Below are 14,117 nucleotides of genomic sequence, written 5' to 3'. Positions count from 1 at the left end.
CAAAGTCGATGGCGTGGAGAATCACAACTGAGGGTATCTCTGTGTTGTATGGAAGGCGTTAGATGTCAAAGCTTGTGGAAGGTAAATGGGCTGCCATGGAAGGCAGAAGTTGCCTTGAAAAATCACTAGCAAATCTCTGGTGGGGTTTGAGGGAAAGAGATCATTTCCGGATCCCTTCCTTCTAATCCATGAAGTTCAGAGATTCGAGCTATTGAAATTTGATCAAACGGCTAAAGTTATTATAATTTTTAAAGTGGACCTCTGCTTATAACCATTGAATCAAATTTCAATGGACCGGATCCCCGAACTTGATAGATTAGGAGGAAGGGATATGGAGAGGATCACTTTTCGGGTTTGAGGTGGAAGTGATTGTGAATGTAAAAAGACATTTTGATTTTGTTTTTTGTTTTCCAGTTTTATACAAGAGTGAACTAGGAATTTGAATAAATATTTTTAGAATTGAGTGTAAAAAGAGTTTGAATAAGTTTTAATAAAATTTCCCAAAATAAAACTCATTGTACATTTCAAAATTTTTATATTTAGCAAACAATACAATCATATAGTGTATACAATGAGTTTTTCCGAGTATAAATAACGGCCAAAATAAAAACATTAATTTATTAAAAAACTATAAATACGGAAATCTCCAACATTTTCCCTCTCAACTAAAACCCTAGCCTGAGAGTCTTCGTCTCCCTTTGACCAGTCTGATACTGAATAACCGAGCAGTGGACCTCTCCGGCAATCGCATCTTACGGCTCTCGAGAGGCGATTACTGCAACAATCGAATGCGATTATGGCAGGTGGTTCAGATGTCGCCGAACCGGCTAGCTTGTCCTGTGCCAGCTGCGGCAAGCCTGCCCATCTTCAGTATGTCAATTTTCACTTCCAACTTTTCAATTTCAACTACTTCTTCCTCTATTCTGTTAATTTCTGTAAAAAAGAGAAATTTTTTGTACTTTTTTTGTGGTGGATCAAAGACTGGTAACAAATTTTGTTATTTTAGTGAAGCTATAGCGTTAGAGGGTTAGATAGATTAATTGTAGGCCGATGGGAATCGGTGGGGATCGAAGTCGCGCAGGGGCATAGGCATAATTGCTTTCCACCACTGCAGCAACAAATTTTGTTTGGAAAAAGTGAATTATGTTTTAAAATATTTGGAAAGTTTGAGGGAGTTTCCATTTCAATTGAAAAATATTTAATCTTTGTGCTTCTAATTGTGTAAATTGCTTTGATTATTAAATTAAAAAAATGGTACTTATTGTGGGTGATTTGTTACATTCTTGAGTGGTACTTGATTTTTTGTATGCAGGTGTCCCAAATGTGTGCAATTAAAGCTCCCTCGCGAAGCTGCTGCTTTCTGGTTTGTAACAGCTTCCTTCTTTATATAAATGCCAGTCTGATTTCGAGTGTTTAACTTCATTAAGGAGTTTTGAGACATTGACACTTCGATTTTACAAATTAGATTAACTTGTTAATGGAAGCTTGAAAATGATTTATTCAGTGTTCATAATTGATGAAAATGTGCTTCTCTTAACAGCACTCAGGATTGTTTTAAGGCTTCTTGGAACTCTCACAAATCCGAGCATCTAAAAGCCAAGTTGTCCGAAGCTGGGACGGGTACTCCAGAGGATGAAGGCTGGCTATATTGCTTGAGGAAAGGACAAGCTCCAACAGCAAAGCTTCCGTATTTTGATTGGACTGGGTATGTTTTTTATGATTTTCTTTGCATTTTCATTCATTTTAATTGTTGTAGATTCATAGGCTTTATGTTTCTGATGCTTGCATTATTTCTTTTATGATTAGAAAATTTTGTATCATGTTAATTGCTGATAACATTGGATGAAACAAATTTTGTATCATGTTAATTACTGATAACATTTGTTGAAGCCGTTGTTCATTCCTCTCTTGTGCAGGGCACTGAGGCCGTATCCTATATCTAGTAAGCGTATAGTACCTGCTCATATTGATCTGCCTGATTGGGCATCCGATGTAAGTTGGAATCATTTCGAATGTATTTTAAATGGCCAATTTGAGTAGATACTATGCTACATTTTGTTGTCATTTCGGTCATTTTAATGTTGGCCTCGTATAACAAAATATTGCAGGGGATTCCAAAAGCTGAGCCCAATAGTGATCTGCAGCGTGTTGTTGAGGTAAGTGTTTTCTTGAAACCCTCGTGAGTCATACATAAGGAGTAGATCTATGTGTTATTGAGTTAGACTTTCTACTTTTTATATTGTACTTTTCCTTTATACTCAATTCATTTTCTTATTTCTAAATGATGAATGGTATATTCATTTTGAAGATCAAGACGGCGGATCAAATTGAGAGAATGCGAGAAACTTGTCGAGTAAGTTCCAATTGCTTCTTTCTTTCTATTCCCCTTAATTTTGTGCTAATGAAGCAGTGTGAGCCTTCTTGATGCCGTATTATTTCACTTTTATTATCTGTTGTACTTTCAGCACTGCAAAAAAATTAACATGTGCTATTTATCTGAATGTGAGACAATGTTATTATACCGTTTTGAATATGTTCAAGAAGAATTTTCTCTGTTCAGTTTAAATTTTAATTAATCTTGCTGCGGCATGTAACTTTTAATTTACTAATATTATGATGTTCTTGTCATAATCATTTTGTTAGATTGCAAGGGAGGTTTTAGATGCAGCTGCTCGTGTAATACGGCCTGGTATCACAACAGATGAAATTGATCGGGTGGTCCATGAGGCTACTATTGCTGCTGGTATAGAATGAGTTTCCATTTTATTTAGAATTTCAATTACTATGTTTCATTGTCAATTATTGTAACTGTCTATGCCTTTACCTTTTAAGTCTATGGCCATACCTCATTGATCTGTCATATGCTTTAGAGTGGCCGTGTGGTTATAATCATTACTATCTGCATTTTTATATTGTTCAGAATAAAAAATTGTGGGTGTAATGATGTTTCACTTTTAACTCAATGCAGGTGGATATCCATCTCCTCTCAACTACCATTTTTTCCCAAAGTCTTGCTGCACGTAGGTACTTTTTGCATAAATATTTTTGTGAAGTTTCTTGAGATTGTGTGGCACTGACCTTGCAATTGCGTCTTGTTATCTCTCTTCATTGCAGGTCAGTCAATGAAGTAATTTGCCATGGTATTCCTGATGCCAGGTATGCGTTTGAGATTTTTCTTTTATTTGAGATTTGTTTTTATTTTTGTTTGGAGGATAGTATGGAAAAGGAATATGGATATACTCTTACTGTTGCATATATATGTATTTATTGAAAACATTTATTGGTGTATATTGTAGTTTTGTTTCTTGCCAGTTCAGTTTTCGGTCCTGAAATACTATTGTTGTGGAACAATGTTGAGAATATCGCGTTTAAGAATGGGAAAAATAGAACAAACTCCAGAAATCGAAAACAAATAACCAAGATAAATAACACCAAGAATTTACGTGGTTTGGCAATATGTGCCTACGTCCACGGGACAACAACAACGATCTTTCACTATATCAATAATGAGTACAACCAATAATCTTGCCAAATCTCTAGAACTAGGACTTGACAAAAAACCTGAAAGAACAAGAACAAGAAATACACTATCTCTTTTCTTTTCTCTTGCACACACTTTACAATATTCTCTCACTCTAATCCCTTGAGTGGTATACAATTTATTGTTTTGCTCCCTTCTCAAAACTAGTACAATAGCCCCTTTATATAGACATAATTAAAGTCTTCTTCAATAAGGATTACTAATCCTAATTGGAATCTAGTTATGAATCCTTCTCCAATTGAGAAACTAACTCCAATTGGGAAAACAATTTAATCCTCTAAGACTTTAATTCCTTATAGACGTAGGACAATTTATCATGGGCTGGAAAAAACCCAACAATCTCCCCCTCCAGACCATGAGGAAGGTATACCAAAAATAAATAGGATTGCTCCTCTTGACCAAACTCCCATTGATCAAACTTTTCATGACCAGACTCCTCCTGATCAAACTACCCATAATCAAGCTCCCCTTGATCGAACTACTCATTAACCATGACCCTCTTGATTAGACTTGTCTTGACCAGGCTCCCCCTGATCGCAATACCCGTTGTCATTGGCAAAGGCAATTATAGACTTCTTTGCCAGAAGACCATCAATCATCTGCATTAAAGAAGCTCTTTATTGTAAGTCACAACACTTGCAGTATTGTTCCCATCCTTTTGTTCCTTTTTCCATTTACGACAATGTTTCTTCATGTGACCCATTTTCCCACAATAGTGGCAGTCGCCATTGAATCTCGTCTCACCAGAATTTTTGCCTCTTTTCTTTGTGACCAAGAGTTGTCCAGCGCTTGCACCTGAAGCTTTTCTCCTTGTTTCTTCATTAAACATGGTATCCTTAACAGCATCCATAAACAGTACGCCATTAGAACCCGAATTGCTTACAGTTACGACGAAGGTTTCCCAACTATTTGGCAAGGATCCTAGCAATAAAAGTGCTAGCAGCTCTTCTTCAATATTCAAACTTCTTCCAAAGAGCTTGCGCATTAGTTTCTTTAGACACATGGTGATAGATGCTCTCATCCACTCATTGTCTAATTGTACCAATAGTTTTACGATTCATCTTGGTCCAATTGGCATCAAGACATATTTGCTGGCTTGCTATTAATACATTCAATTGTCATGGAGATCTTTACAATAAAGCATGTTCTCCATTTTTGATTTCCACGTAACCCAGTTGGAGCAGGTGAGTTTCTTCATAATTGCACCCTCCATTCTAAACGGATATCAGCCGAACCTGGCTCTGATGCCACTTGTGGAGAATATCGCGTTTAAGAATGGGAAAAATAGAACAAACTCTGGAAATCGAAAACAAATAACCAAGATAACTAACACCAAGAATTTACGTGGTTCGGCAATATGTGCCTACGTCCATGGGACAGCAACAACAATCTTTCACTATATCAATAATGAGTACAACCAATAATGCCAAATCTCTAGAACTAGGACTTGACAAAAAACCTGAAAGAACAAGAACAAGAAATACACTATCTCTTTTCTTTTCTCTCGCACACACTTTATACTATTCTCTCACTCTAATCCCTTGAGTGGCATACAATTTATGGTTTTGCTCCCTTCTCAAAACTAGTACAATAGCCCCTTTATATAGACATAGTAAAGGTCTTCTTCAATAAGGATTACTAATCCTAATTGGAATCTAGTTATGAATCCTTCTCCAATTGGGAAAACAATTTAATCCTCTAAGGGGGCGTTTGTTGCGCCGGACTATCTCGGACTGGATTAGCTTCAAGGACTAAGCTGGACTGGCTTAGACTAGACTAAACTGGACTAACTTAGTGAAGCGTTTGGTGCAGTATTGGACTAAGAAGCTGGATAATAACAAATTATAATATTATATTATTTAAAATATAAATTATTAATATTTTATTATGATCTTATCTTTTTCTTCATTTTTTCCTACAATTTCCTCGTTAAATTGGATGAAGTTAGCACTGCCAAAAAATTCATCACCATCCCTGGACCGAGATCTTAGCTTTGAATGCTCGAATCTGTCATGGATTTGAAGAAGCCCAAACAGGCCGAGACTTCCAGGCCATTTTCCGGCCACATTCGACCACATTTTGGCCTCGATTTAGGTAAAATCGTAATCTTGTCACTCCCAGCTTCAATTTGGTATATTTTGTATGAAAGTTGGTTGTGAAATGGATCTGAAAGAGAGTCGGAAAGTTAATGATTGATCTAAGTGACCGGAGATGACAAGAAGTCTGTTGAGCATGGTCATTGAGCATGACGAGGACGAGAAAGAGAAGATAGTCTTAGCTAGTCCCATGGTTATTGGGGGGTCTCGCTAAGACCTCTTAGTGAAGGGTTTTGTCCATGCTAGTCCCCTTTAGTCTCATTAATGTTAGTCCCAGCATGGAACAAACACAGTATTGGACTAATAGCTAGTCCAGTCCAGTCCAGTCCAACTTAGTGAGGGTAAACAAACGCCCCCTAAGACTATAATTCCTTATAAACGTAGGACAACTTATCACGGGCTAGAAAAAACCCAACAAACAACACTTTGGTAACTTTAATGGACTGGCATGAGTTTGTATTGCGTTGGGGTACATTACCTGAAAAAATGCTTTGCTGTATGTGGATAAGTGCTGACACGTTTTGCCTGCATCTTTTTCTTTGTGTTTAATTTGGTCCAGGACTTGAAATTCGTGTCTACTTTAGAATAGTTAAATCCCTTGGTTTCTAGCATTATGACCTTTTTATGTTTAATGTGAAACTTTTGCTCCAGGAAATTAGAGGACGGTGATATAATCAATGTTGATGTGACTGTGTATTATAAAGGCGTCCATGGTAATTTGTATTCTAGACATTAACATGTAGTTCAATTTTGAAAACACGTGTTCTATTCCTGAACTGCCGAACTCATAATGCAGGTGATTTAAATGAAACATACTTTGTGGGAAATGTTGATGAAGAGTCTCAACGGCTAGTCCAATCTACTTATGAGAGCATGGAGAAAGCAATATCCATCGGTATGTGCACAGTATGATATACCAATTTTATGATAAATATCTCTCCCTGATCTCCCTTTTTAACGCATCCATCACTAATTATTGCTTTAACAATCATGCAACTCAATTATATCACTGAAAGTCATCACACCTTTTATCACCTACTTAATATTCATTTATATGGTATAATAATCGTTTTATCTGATGTTGCTTGTTATTACTTTTGGTACCATGGAAGTTGTACTTGTAAGTAATCATTGTTAAAATGTATTTGTGGTTGTGTTTGCTTAATTGTTTCAGTAAATTCTGTGAAGATTTTTTAGTTATAAGTGCAATCTTGTCACCTGACCTGATGGTAACTGAAATGTTGAAAAGTCAACCTATTTAACCCCTATTTGAGAGTGCACTCTAGTAATTTCAATCGTTGTTAACCAAAAGTATAAAAGGAAAAGTATATTTCTAATGTTTTTATTTTTTTATTTTTTTGTACAAGTGCAGTAAAACCTGGTGTGCGATTCCGTGAAGTCGGTGAAGTCATTAATCGCCATGTAACTATGTCGGGATTCTCTGTGGTAATTTGTAGCTTGAGTTTTGAGTTGTGATGCATTTTCAATTTTAACAAATCATGCCTATTAATTTTGTATTGCACCAACAGGTGAAGTCATATTGCGGTCATGGTATTGGGGAGCTTTTTCATTGTGCACCAAATATTCTCCATTACACAAGTATGTTCAACAAAGAAACTTATTTTTATCTGAATTACACTTTTTCTAGCTTGCACCTTTAACATACATTACCTTAACCCAAACAGGAAACAAAGCAGTTGGTGTAATGAAAGCTGGACAGACTTTTACAATTGAACCCATGATAAATGCAGGTATATTTCAAAGCTTGTTTTATGAGCACGTGGGGGGTGATATGTTCTTTAATTGTTTGCTACATCTTAATAAAATAAATAAAACATGAACAGGGGTTTGGCGTGATCGGATGTGGCCTGATGGATGGACAGCTGTTACAGCAGATGGCAAGCGCAGTGCACAGTTTGAGCACACACTTCTGGTAACTATGCAGTTTACGTGTAGCATGCTTTCGACTTCTGCAACTGTGATTGCATTATAGTTATTAGAAGTGCTTTTTCTTTGTCGCATTCTCTTATGTGGTTTTAATACTCAAATTCCATGGAATGATCTGTACATGTTCTATTAACATTTCTTCCTTATGTTTCTCATAATATCATTAGTGAGGTTTGTTCTAGGGTATAAATCAGTCAGCTCATTTGTGTAAAAGAAAATAAGTAAGTCTTCTACTCAATATAGTAACGATGGATAATACTCGATTATTGATGGTATGAGGTTGATAAAGGTGAAAGAGATCTTTGCAGCGGGAGATTTAGAGGTTTTAGATATCAGATTATCCCAACATTGAATTGCAATGCTATGCATCTATTAACAAATACACTAAGTAATAGTTGGCGTTGCATGGGTATTAGTCCGAGTTAATCCTTGTTATTCACATCTGTTTGCTGAATTGCTATCTATACGATGATCTTGTATCTCTAATCTCGATGTTTATTCTTCCTACACATGCATAGGTGACAGAGACTGGAGTTGAAGTTCTTACAGCTCGGTTGCCTTCATCACCCAAAGTGTTCCCTTGGTTAAATGCTTAATGACTGCGTCCGTCTTGGTTCATCGAAAGGGGTGAACAGACATAAGGATGCTATTCGTCGTAATCATGCATTAGTAAGTGGAGAAGAATAATCATTTGCCCAGATATCATGTTTGTAACTTACTGGTTAATATAGTTATTCGAGCTTGAGTTTTGGTTAAAGAGCAATAATTTGTTTTGGTCGTTTTACAAGAGTTGTATGAATCATTCATAAACAATGGTCATTGTGAAGGAATTGTATTGCGTCCAACATGTATGATGCCCAACAGCTTGTGAATTTCTACGAAGTTTGTGCATTTTGGGAAATATTTTTGCTCGCCACCCTTTTAAGTGGTTCTGTTGCCAATTTCAAACACATATTGCAATCAAAATACGATGCAACTCGGGGCAGAGACCGTGGAATTCAGGAACAGTCTTCATCTTCATCATGTTCAAATTTGCCATTTTCAAGCACTGATGAGGAATCACTATCATCATCGCCATCATAATCACCATCTTCCGTCTGTTCATACGAGTTAAAAATCTTTCGGGCCAACAGGTAATACTTGAGTTTTCTTGCCGCGTCGTCTTTATCTTGATCACGGTCAAATTGGTCATGTTCAAGAACTGATGAGGAATCACTATCGTCGTCATCATCGCCATCGTAATCACCATCATCCATCTGTTCATACGAGTAAAAAATCTTTTGGGCCAACAGGTAATACATGAGTTTTCTTGCTGCGTCGTCGTCGTTAGAAGCCATGATCATGGTAAACAAGCAAATAAATTAAGCAGGAAGAAGACTGGCAAGACAGAAGTAAACGAAAAGAGAATATTAACTAGGAACTTAGGCTTTCTGTACTACAGAGGACCCCCATGTATGTATTTATAGGGCAGGGGAGGCGAGACTTCTGTACTTAATGAAACCTAATCGGACTAGGTGTCTCGAACTATTAATAGTAATAGGAGTGGGATTTCTTGTTTGACAAGTTTCCAAATCCGACTTGCAAACGGTACCACAAATTATGGGAAATTTTACTTACTATTCTTACTTAATAATAATAGGGTGAACTGTCGATTTTGTCCCTGAATTATCATGTCAATGAAAATGAGGTGCCTAAATTATTTTTTCAGTAAAATAAGTCTTTGAATTCATTAAAAATTGCTAATTTCGTCCCTACTATTATACTTAAAGCTATTTTATTAATTTTTTCATCAAATTAAGTCATATGACAGATTTTAGAGGACATTGACACAATTTTCTTGCCTGTAAGCTCTTAATATTGTATATAGGTTACAAATCTAATGTCTAATTCACCCTTCAAAGTTAATTCCATACATTATTTTTCTAAAAAAAATGTCCTTAAACTATGAAAAACTACCAATCTATTCTCTAAAGTGTATCACATGTAAGTCACGTGATTTAAATTGATGAAAAATTGAATAGAATAGATTGAAATCTAATATTAGGGATGTAATTGGCAATTTTATTAGTTTGAAGATGGATTTTTCTGAAAATAATAATAATTTAGGGACTTAATTTTTAATAAGGTAATAATTTAGGGACCAAATCAACAGTTCACCCATAATAATAATTGCTTGGGACAAAGGTGGGATAAAGTAATTAGAACAGCTGATAATTGTACAATGAGAGGCTATTCTAGTTTTAAGCAAATAAACAGTTCTGAATATGAAAGTTGTACAGTGAAAACACGTTAATGGTAAATAATGGACAATGTGGTATTGTTTATTGTAATTAGAAGCTTGTAACTACAATGCAGGAGGCTAAAATTTCTAATTTCCTTGTCAGTGTAAGTATATAAGTCAGTGCTCATTAACTACCGTGTACTTTCCTTTCAATTAACGTGAGCATGCATACAATAAATACAACTGCTTTTGGCTTAATTTCCAATTTCTTTTTGGTAGAACTATATTCGGGGGTGGATATCAAGCCAAGCTACACAATCTATCAGCTATAATTAGTATCAAATTTGTTGTAGAGCCTAAAATAATCATTAGACTTGACACGTGGACTTTTGTTCAAAAAAGACTAGATTGCCCTAATTCCTAATTAAATAAGCAGACTTCTCAGATAATCCCACACACAGCTTAGTACCCCTAAAGGTCCAAGTAGCTAAATACCTCACAGCTCATCTGCCCATAGCAAGGAAAAGTCAAAGCATTAAAGATAAGAAATAAATACCCAAATCCTATCTTTAATATATTTCCAATTGAAGATTGACTGCATTCAATTAAGTAAACCTTATTTAAATCAATTAGAGATATTTACACCATTATCTCAAGATATTATTTCATATTTAATATCTTGAGAATATTCTCTACATAAACCTTGGTCAATAGGATGTTACCATGTGTAGGGTAAAACCCTAACACCATGGTTGACCTTTCCTCCTATAAATACCTCCATATCTACATTTACTCTAAAAGTCTAAACACTTACTATTTTCAGAGCAACTAACTTAAGCATTAGAGATCCATTGGCCTAATCCCTCCCTCCACGTCTCGTGGGCGCGTGAGGCTTAGGTCTTTTCGCCCCTCCTCATCCTCCCCACGAATTTGGCCGCTTCCTTCCTCACGCACTCCTCGAAGGCTGACATCCCCTTCTTTATCTCCTCATTTTCTTGGAAGCACCGCTCCACCCTTTCAGCGGTAGGTTCCTGCTGTTCCTGTAACAGACTCATTTTAGCTTTTAAATCGTTGACATTTTTTTTTTTTTCCATCCATTGTAATATGTATAAGGAATTGGACTCTGCTACTATGCAAGTAAAACGTATAGGTTCATGGGTTAAACTAATCGGGCATGATCTGTTTACTCTTTGAAATAAAAAAATAACTTTGGTAAAATCAAATTTGGGCAAATTTGGGCCGTGGGGCCCGGGAGAGGTCAAAGTTAAATACGTAGACTATTTTAATTTTTCGGAAGTTGTTGTTAGATCAGTTTTATTACTTTATATAGATCCAATTTCTGTTTTGGCCCAAACTTCTGTTTGTTTAGGTCTTTTCTTTTCTCTTGTGCTTGCTTTTGTTTGTGGCTTCCTTTCATGTAATCTTTGCTTTGTTGGTATTGAAATTACCCTTGATTCAAAAAAAAGAAAAAAAAAGAAAAACAAAAAAAAAAAAAAAAAATATATATATATATATATATAATAATGCAGAATATGTTTTCAAAAAACGGTATTCAGAATCAATTATCATAACAGAATCAGTTATAATAAAATGATATTAATTTTTTTGGAAATTATTGTTGAATCAGTTTTATTACTTCGTACAGATATATAATGTAGATTGTGCGTAGTACAGAGTTTAATTACAATGTGCATAGTGTTGCACAATGTGCATAGTACAGAGTTTCCGCACATTGAAAGGTTCCACAATCCACATATGGTAATATATGTAAGAGCATTTCGAATGGGGGCTTTATCTTCCATTAGGCTACTACATTTCAAGTCTTAGTGAGAAATTTCATCATTATGTGAACAAAATTCAACACTCTCCCTCCACTTGCGAATATACTTATACTCTCCTTTATTTTTTTGAATTCTTTTTTCTTACATATTTTTCTTGCAATTTGGCCAATTAATGTTTGTTTTAAATTTCATAAGAATTAAAATTTCAATTGATTTAACGTTCACAGGGAAAGGTGGATGAAATTTTCAAATAATTTTTTTTTTCAAAATTTTATGATACTAATTTCCAATTGGTGCTAGGTAAATTGTTGTGTTGTACGTGAAAATCAAATTATTTCAGAGGGTGAAGTTGGGGTTTGTATCTTTCAACGGATGAGATTGAGATAAGAGAATCTAATCCAACGAATGGTTCATTAGTGATGAAATATAACTTTGTCACAATTTGAACTTTTTTAGGTTGAAGGTTCATAAAAAAAGAAAAATTTAAGATAGCACGTTCAAAGATCAACGTAAGAAAAGTTAACGCAAAAAAAAAAAAAGATTATCACATAATCAGATTACTACATAAAATTATATATAGCCCCATATGTAGCCCGAAAGAAATACCCCCTCATTGGGAGAGTTGTCGCACCCCGGACCTAGGATCAGTGGAAGCCCTGCGCCGAGCGCAAGTAAAACTAAAAATAAATACGTAAAATAAATTTCTTGTATAAAAATAACTCCAAAATCCTTATAGGTGTACAAAATAAATTAAAAACTTAAATCTCTCGTCTCTACCACAACCTTAGCTCGTCTTACACTTAACTTGTCTGTAAAATAAAAGGTGAGGGGTGAGCAACAACCACTGTCGCCTAGTGAATAGAATATGTAATGTGTAGTCAAGTGATGCCGTTTTAGTCACTCTAGAAAATACAATAATAATATCAAATCATTATACACGTAGTGCCATATTACATCGTCCATTCATGTGCTCACATTATATCCTTCATCAAATGTAGCTCACCACTTGATCCTAATGGCCATTCTGCCCTAATGCCCCCATGTGTGGTTTACATTTATCCCCCGGACTAATGCAACACTGAAGTTCTCATACTCCATGAACAATCTCAAGTAATTCCACATAAATTGGATATATCCCATTATAAAATATTTTCAAAAAATCCAACATGCTTGACTTGAAATAGAAAGATATTTAGAAATAGCTCAAAGCCCACGATATCTCATAGTTTTTATTTATCAAAAAATAAGAATATATTAAGACACATTACATAAACTACTCATCTCGATCAATAACTAGAACTTCGGCAAGACAAGTCCATCTACTGATCACCGCACCTCGAGCAATGTAAACCTATACTCTCTCTTTTCTCTCTCTACGTGAACTACACGCTGCATATTTTAACTTACATTGCAGATTGTAGAACGATGTGGAAATGCTCTCCTATTTATAGGAAAAGTGGAGGCTAGAAACTAGTCCATGATTGGTTGATAAAATGGCAAGATTACCACCAAATCCGAAAGCGTAAAGGCCAAGTTTATGCATGCAAGCGGTGTCAATTGCATGATAAACACCATGACATCTCATTTGCCACGTACAGCCGCAAGACTGCTAACAAGTAGCTCTAATTCAATCCTAAATCATTTCATGCCACGCCTAGATTGTAGCTCTCAACAGTCAACAACTAGGGTGCTCATTGGGCACATCTAGAACAATGTCATAAAAAAAAAAGGAATAAGGTTGGAAAGAAAATCATGCGTTTAAAATGTAGTAATTGAAAAAAAAAATCAAAATTAATCTTATGAATAATATTTTTAGATAAATATATTTTCCAAATTTAGGTTCTCGCAAGAGATTTTTTTATAAAACCCAAAAATTATTGAAAGGTCTAAAATGAGCTATATGCACCATTTTTCACTCTTATATAAAGCTCCTCACTAGAAATGCTCTAAGAATCGGATCCTGCTACTGTAGAAGTAAAACATATGGACTCACGGATTAGACTAAGAGGAGACAGCTTTTCAGATAAGTGAAGGGAGAGAGGGAAGCTTTGCAGAAGAGATTCTACAAACAATCATAAAAACTTTGGTAAAAACAAATTTGTGCCGTGGGGCCCGGGAAAGATTAAAGTTAAATACATGGATTATTTTAATTTTTTTGGAAGCTATTATTAGATCAGTTTTATTACTTTGTACAAATATATAATGCAGAATCCGTATTCAGAAAATGGTATTCAGAATCAGTTGTCATAACAAAATTAATTATCATAAAATGATATTAAGAATCATTTTTCATAAAATGATATTTAGAATCAGTTTGCACAATGGAGTAATTAGAATCACTTTTCATAACGTTGCACAGTGAGCATGGACGTTACTGATTCAGTAGCAAAATGTCGATATCCATATATACACTTTGATTGTCGGCCATGTTTGCTTCAACTTGATAGTTTTCCGTACACTGAAAGGTTCCACATCAGAAGCTTGTCACTGTTGACATGAACCTGTTTGTTAATGGTAGGTAAGCAACGTAT

General features: G+C 35.3%; 1 protein-coding gene across 1 annotated transcript; it reads left to right on the top strand.

The window, feature by feature from the left end:
* Positions 1–636: 636 nt before the first annotated feature.
* On the top strand, positions 637–8,500 carry LOC103957916 (methionine aminopeptidase 1A). Its single transcript, XM_009370138.3, has 16 exons — positions 637–870; positions 1,313–1,363; positions 1,541–1,705; positions 1,917–1,992; positions 2,109–2,156; positions 2,309–2,353; positions 2,644–2,743; positions 2,969–3,020; positions 3,115–3,156; positions 6,289–6,350; positions 6,434–6,532; positions 7,010–7,083; positions 7,167–7,236; positions 7,323–7,388; positions 7,482–7,570; positions 8,103–8,500. Exons 1-16 carry the CDS (start codon positions 797–799, stop codon positions 8,178–8,180), a joined length of 1,191 nt encoding a protein of 396 aa, XP_009368413.1. The 5' UTR covers positions 637–796; the 3' UTR covers positions 8,181–8,500.
* Positions 8,501–14,117: the final 5,617 nt, after the last annotated feature.

This window comes from the organism of the source record quoted next, unplaced genomic scaffold, assembly GCF_019419815.1.
Source record: "Pyrus x bretschneideri cultivar Hongxiangsu unplaced genomic scaffold, Pyrus_bretschneideri_v1 Contig43, whole genome shotgun sequence".
NCBI lineage: Eukaryota > Viridiplantae > Streptophyta > Magnoliopsida > Rosales > Rosaceae > Pyrus > Pyrus x bretschneideri.
Note: the sequence above shows the minus strand (reverse complement) of the source record. Positions and strands in the feature narration are given on the sequence as shown.

What these genes read in the sequence shown, in the direction of transcription:
- LOC103957916 (XM_009370138.3), top strand. Translation starts at nt 797, where the DNA reads ATGGCAGGTGGTTCAGATGTCGCCGAACCGGCTAGCTTGTCCTGTGCC. An exon ending in TGAGGCTACTATTGCTGCTG is followed by an intron (nt 2,744 to 2,968) that starts GTATAGAATGAG and finishes AACTCAATGCAG; the next exon opens with GTGGATATCCATCTCCTCTC. An exon ending in TGAACCCATGATAAATGCAG is followed by an intron (nt 7,389 to 7,481) that starts GTATATTTCAAA and finishes AAACATGAACAG; the next exon opens with GGGTTTGGCGTGATCGGATG.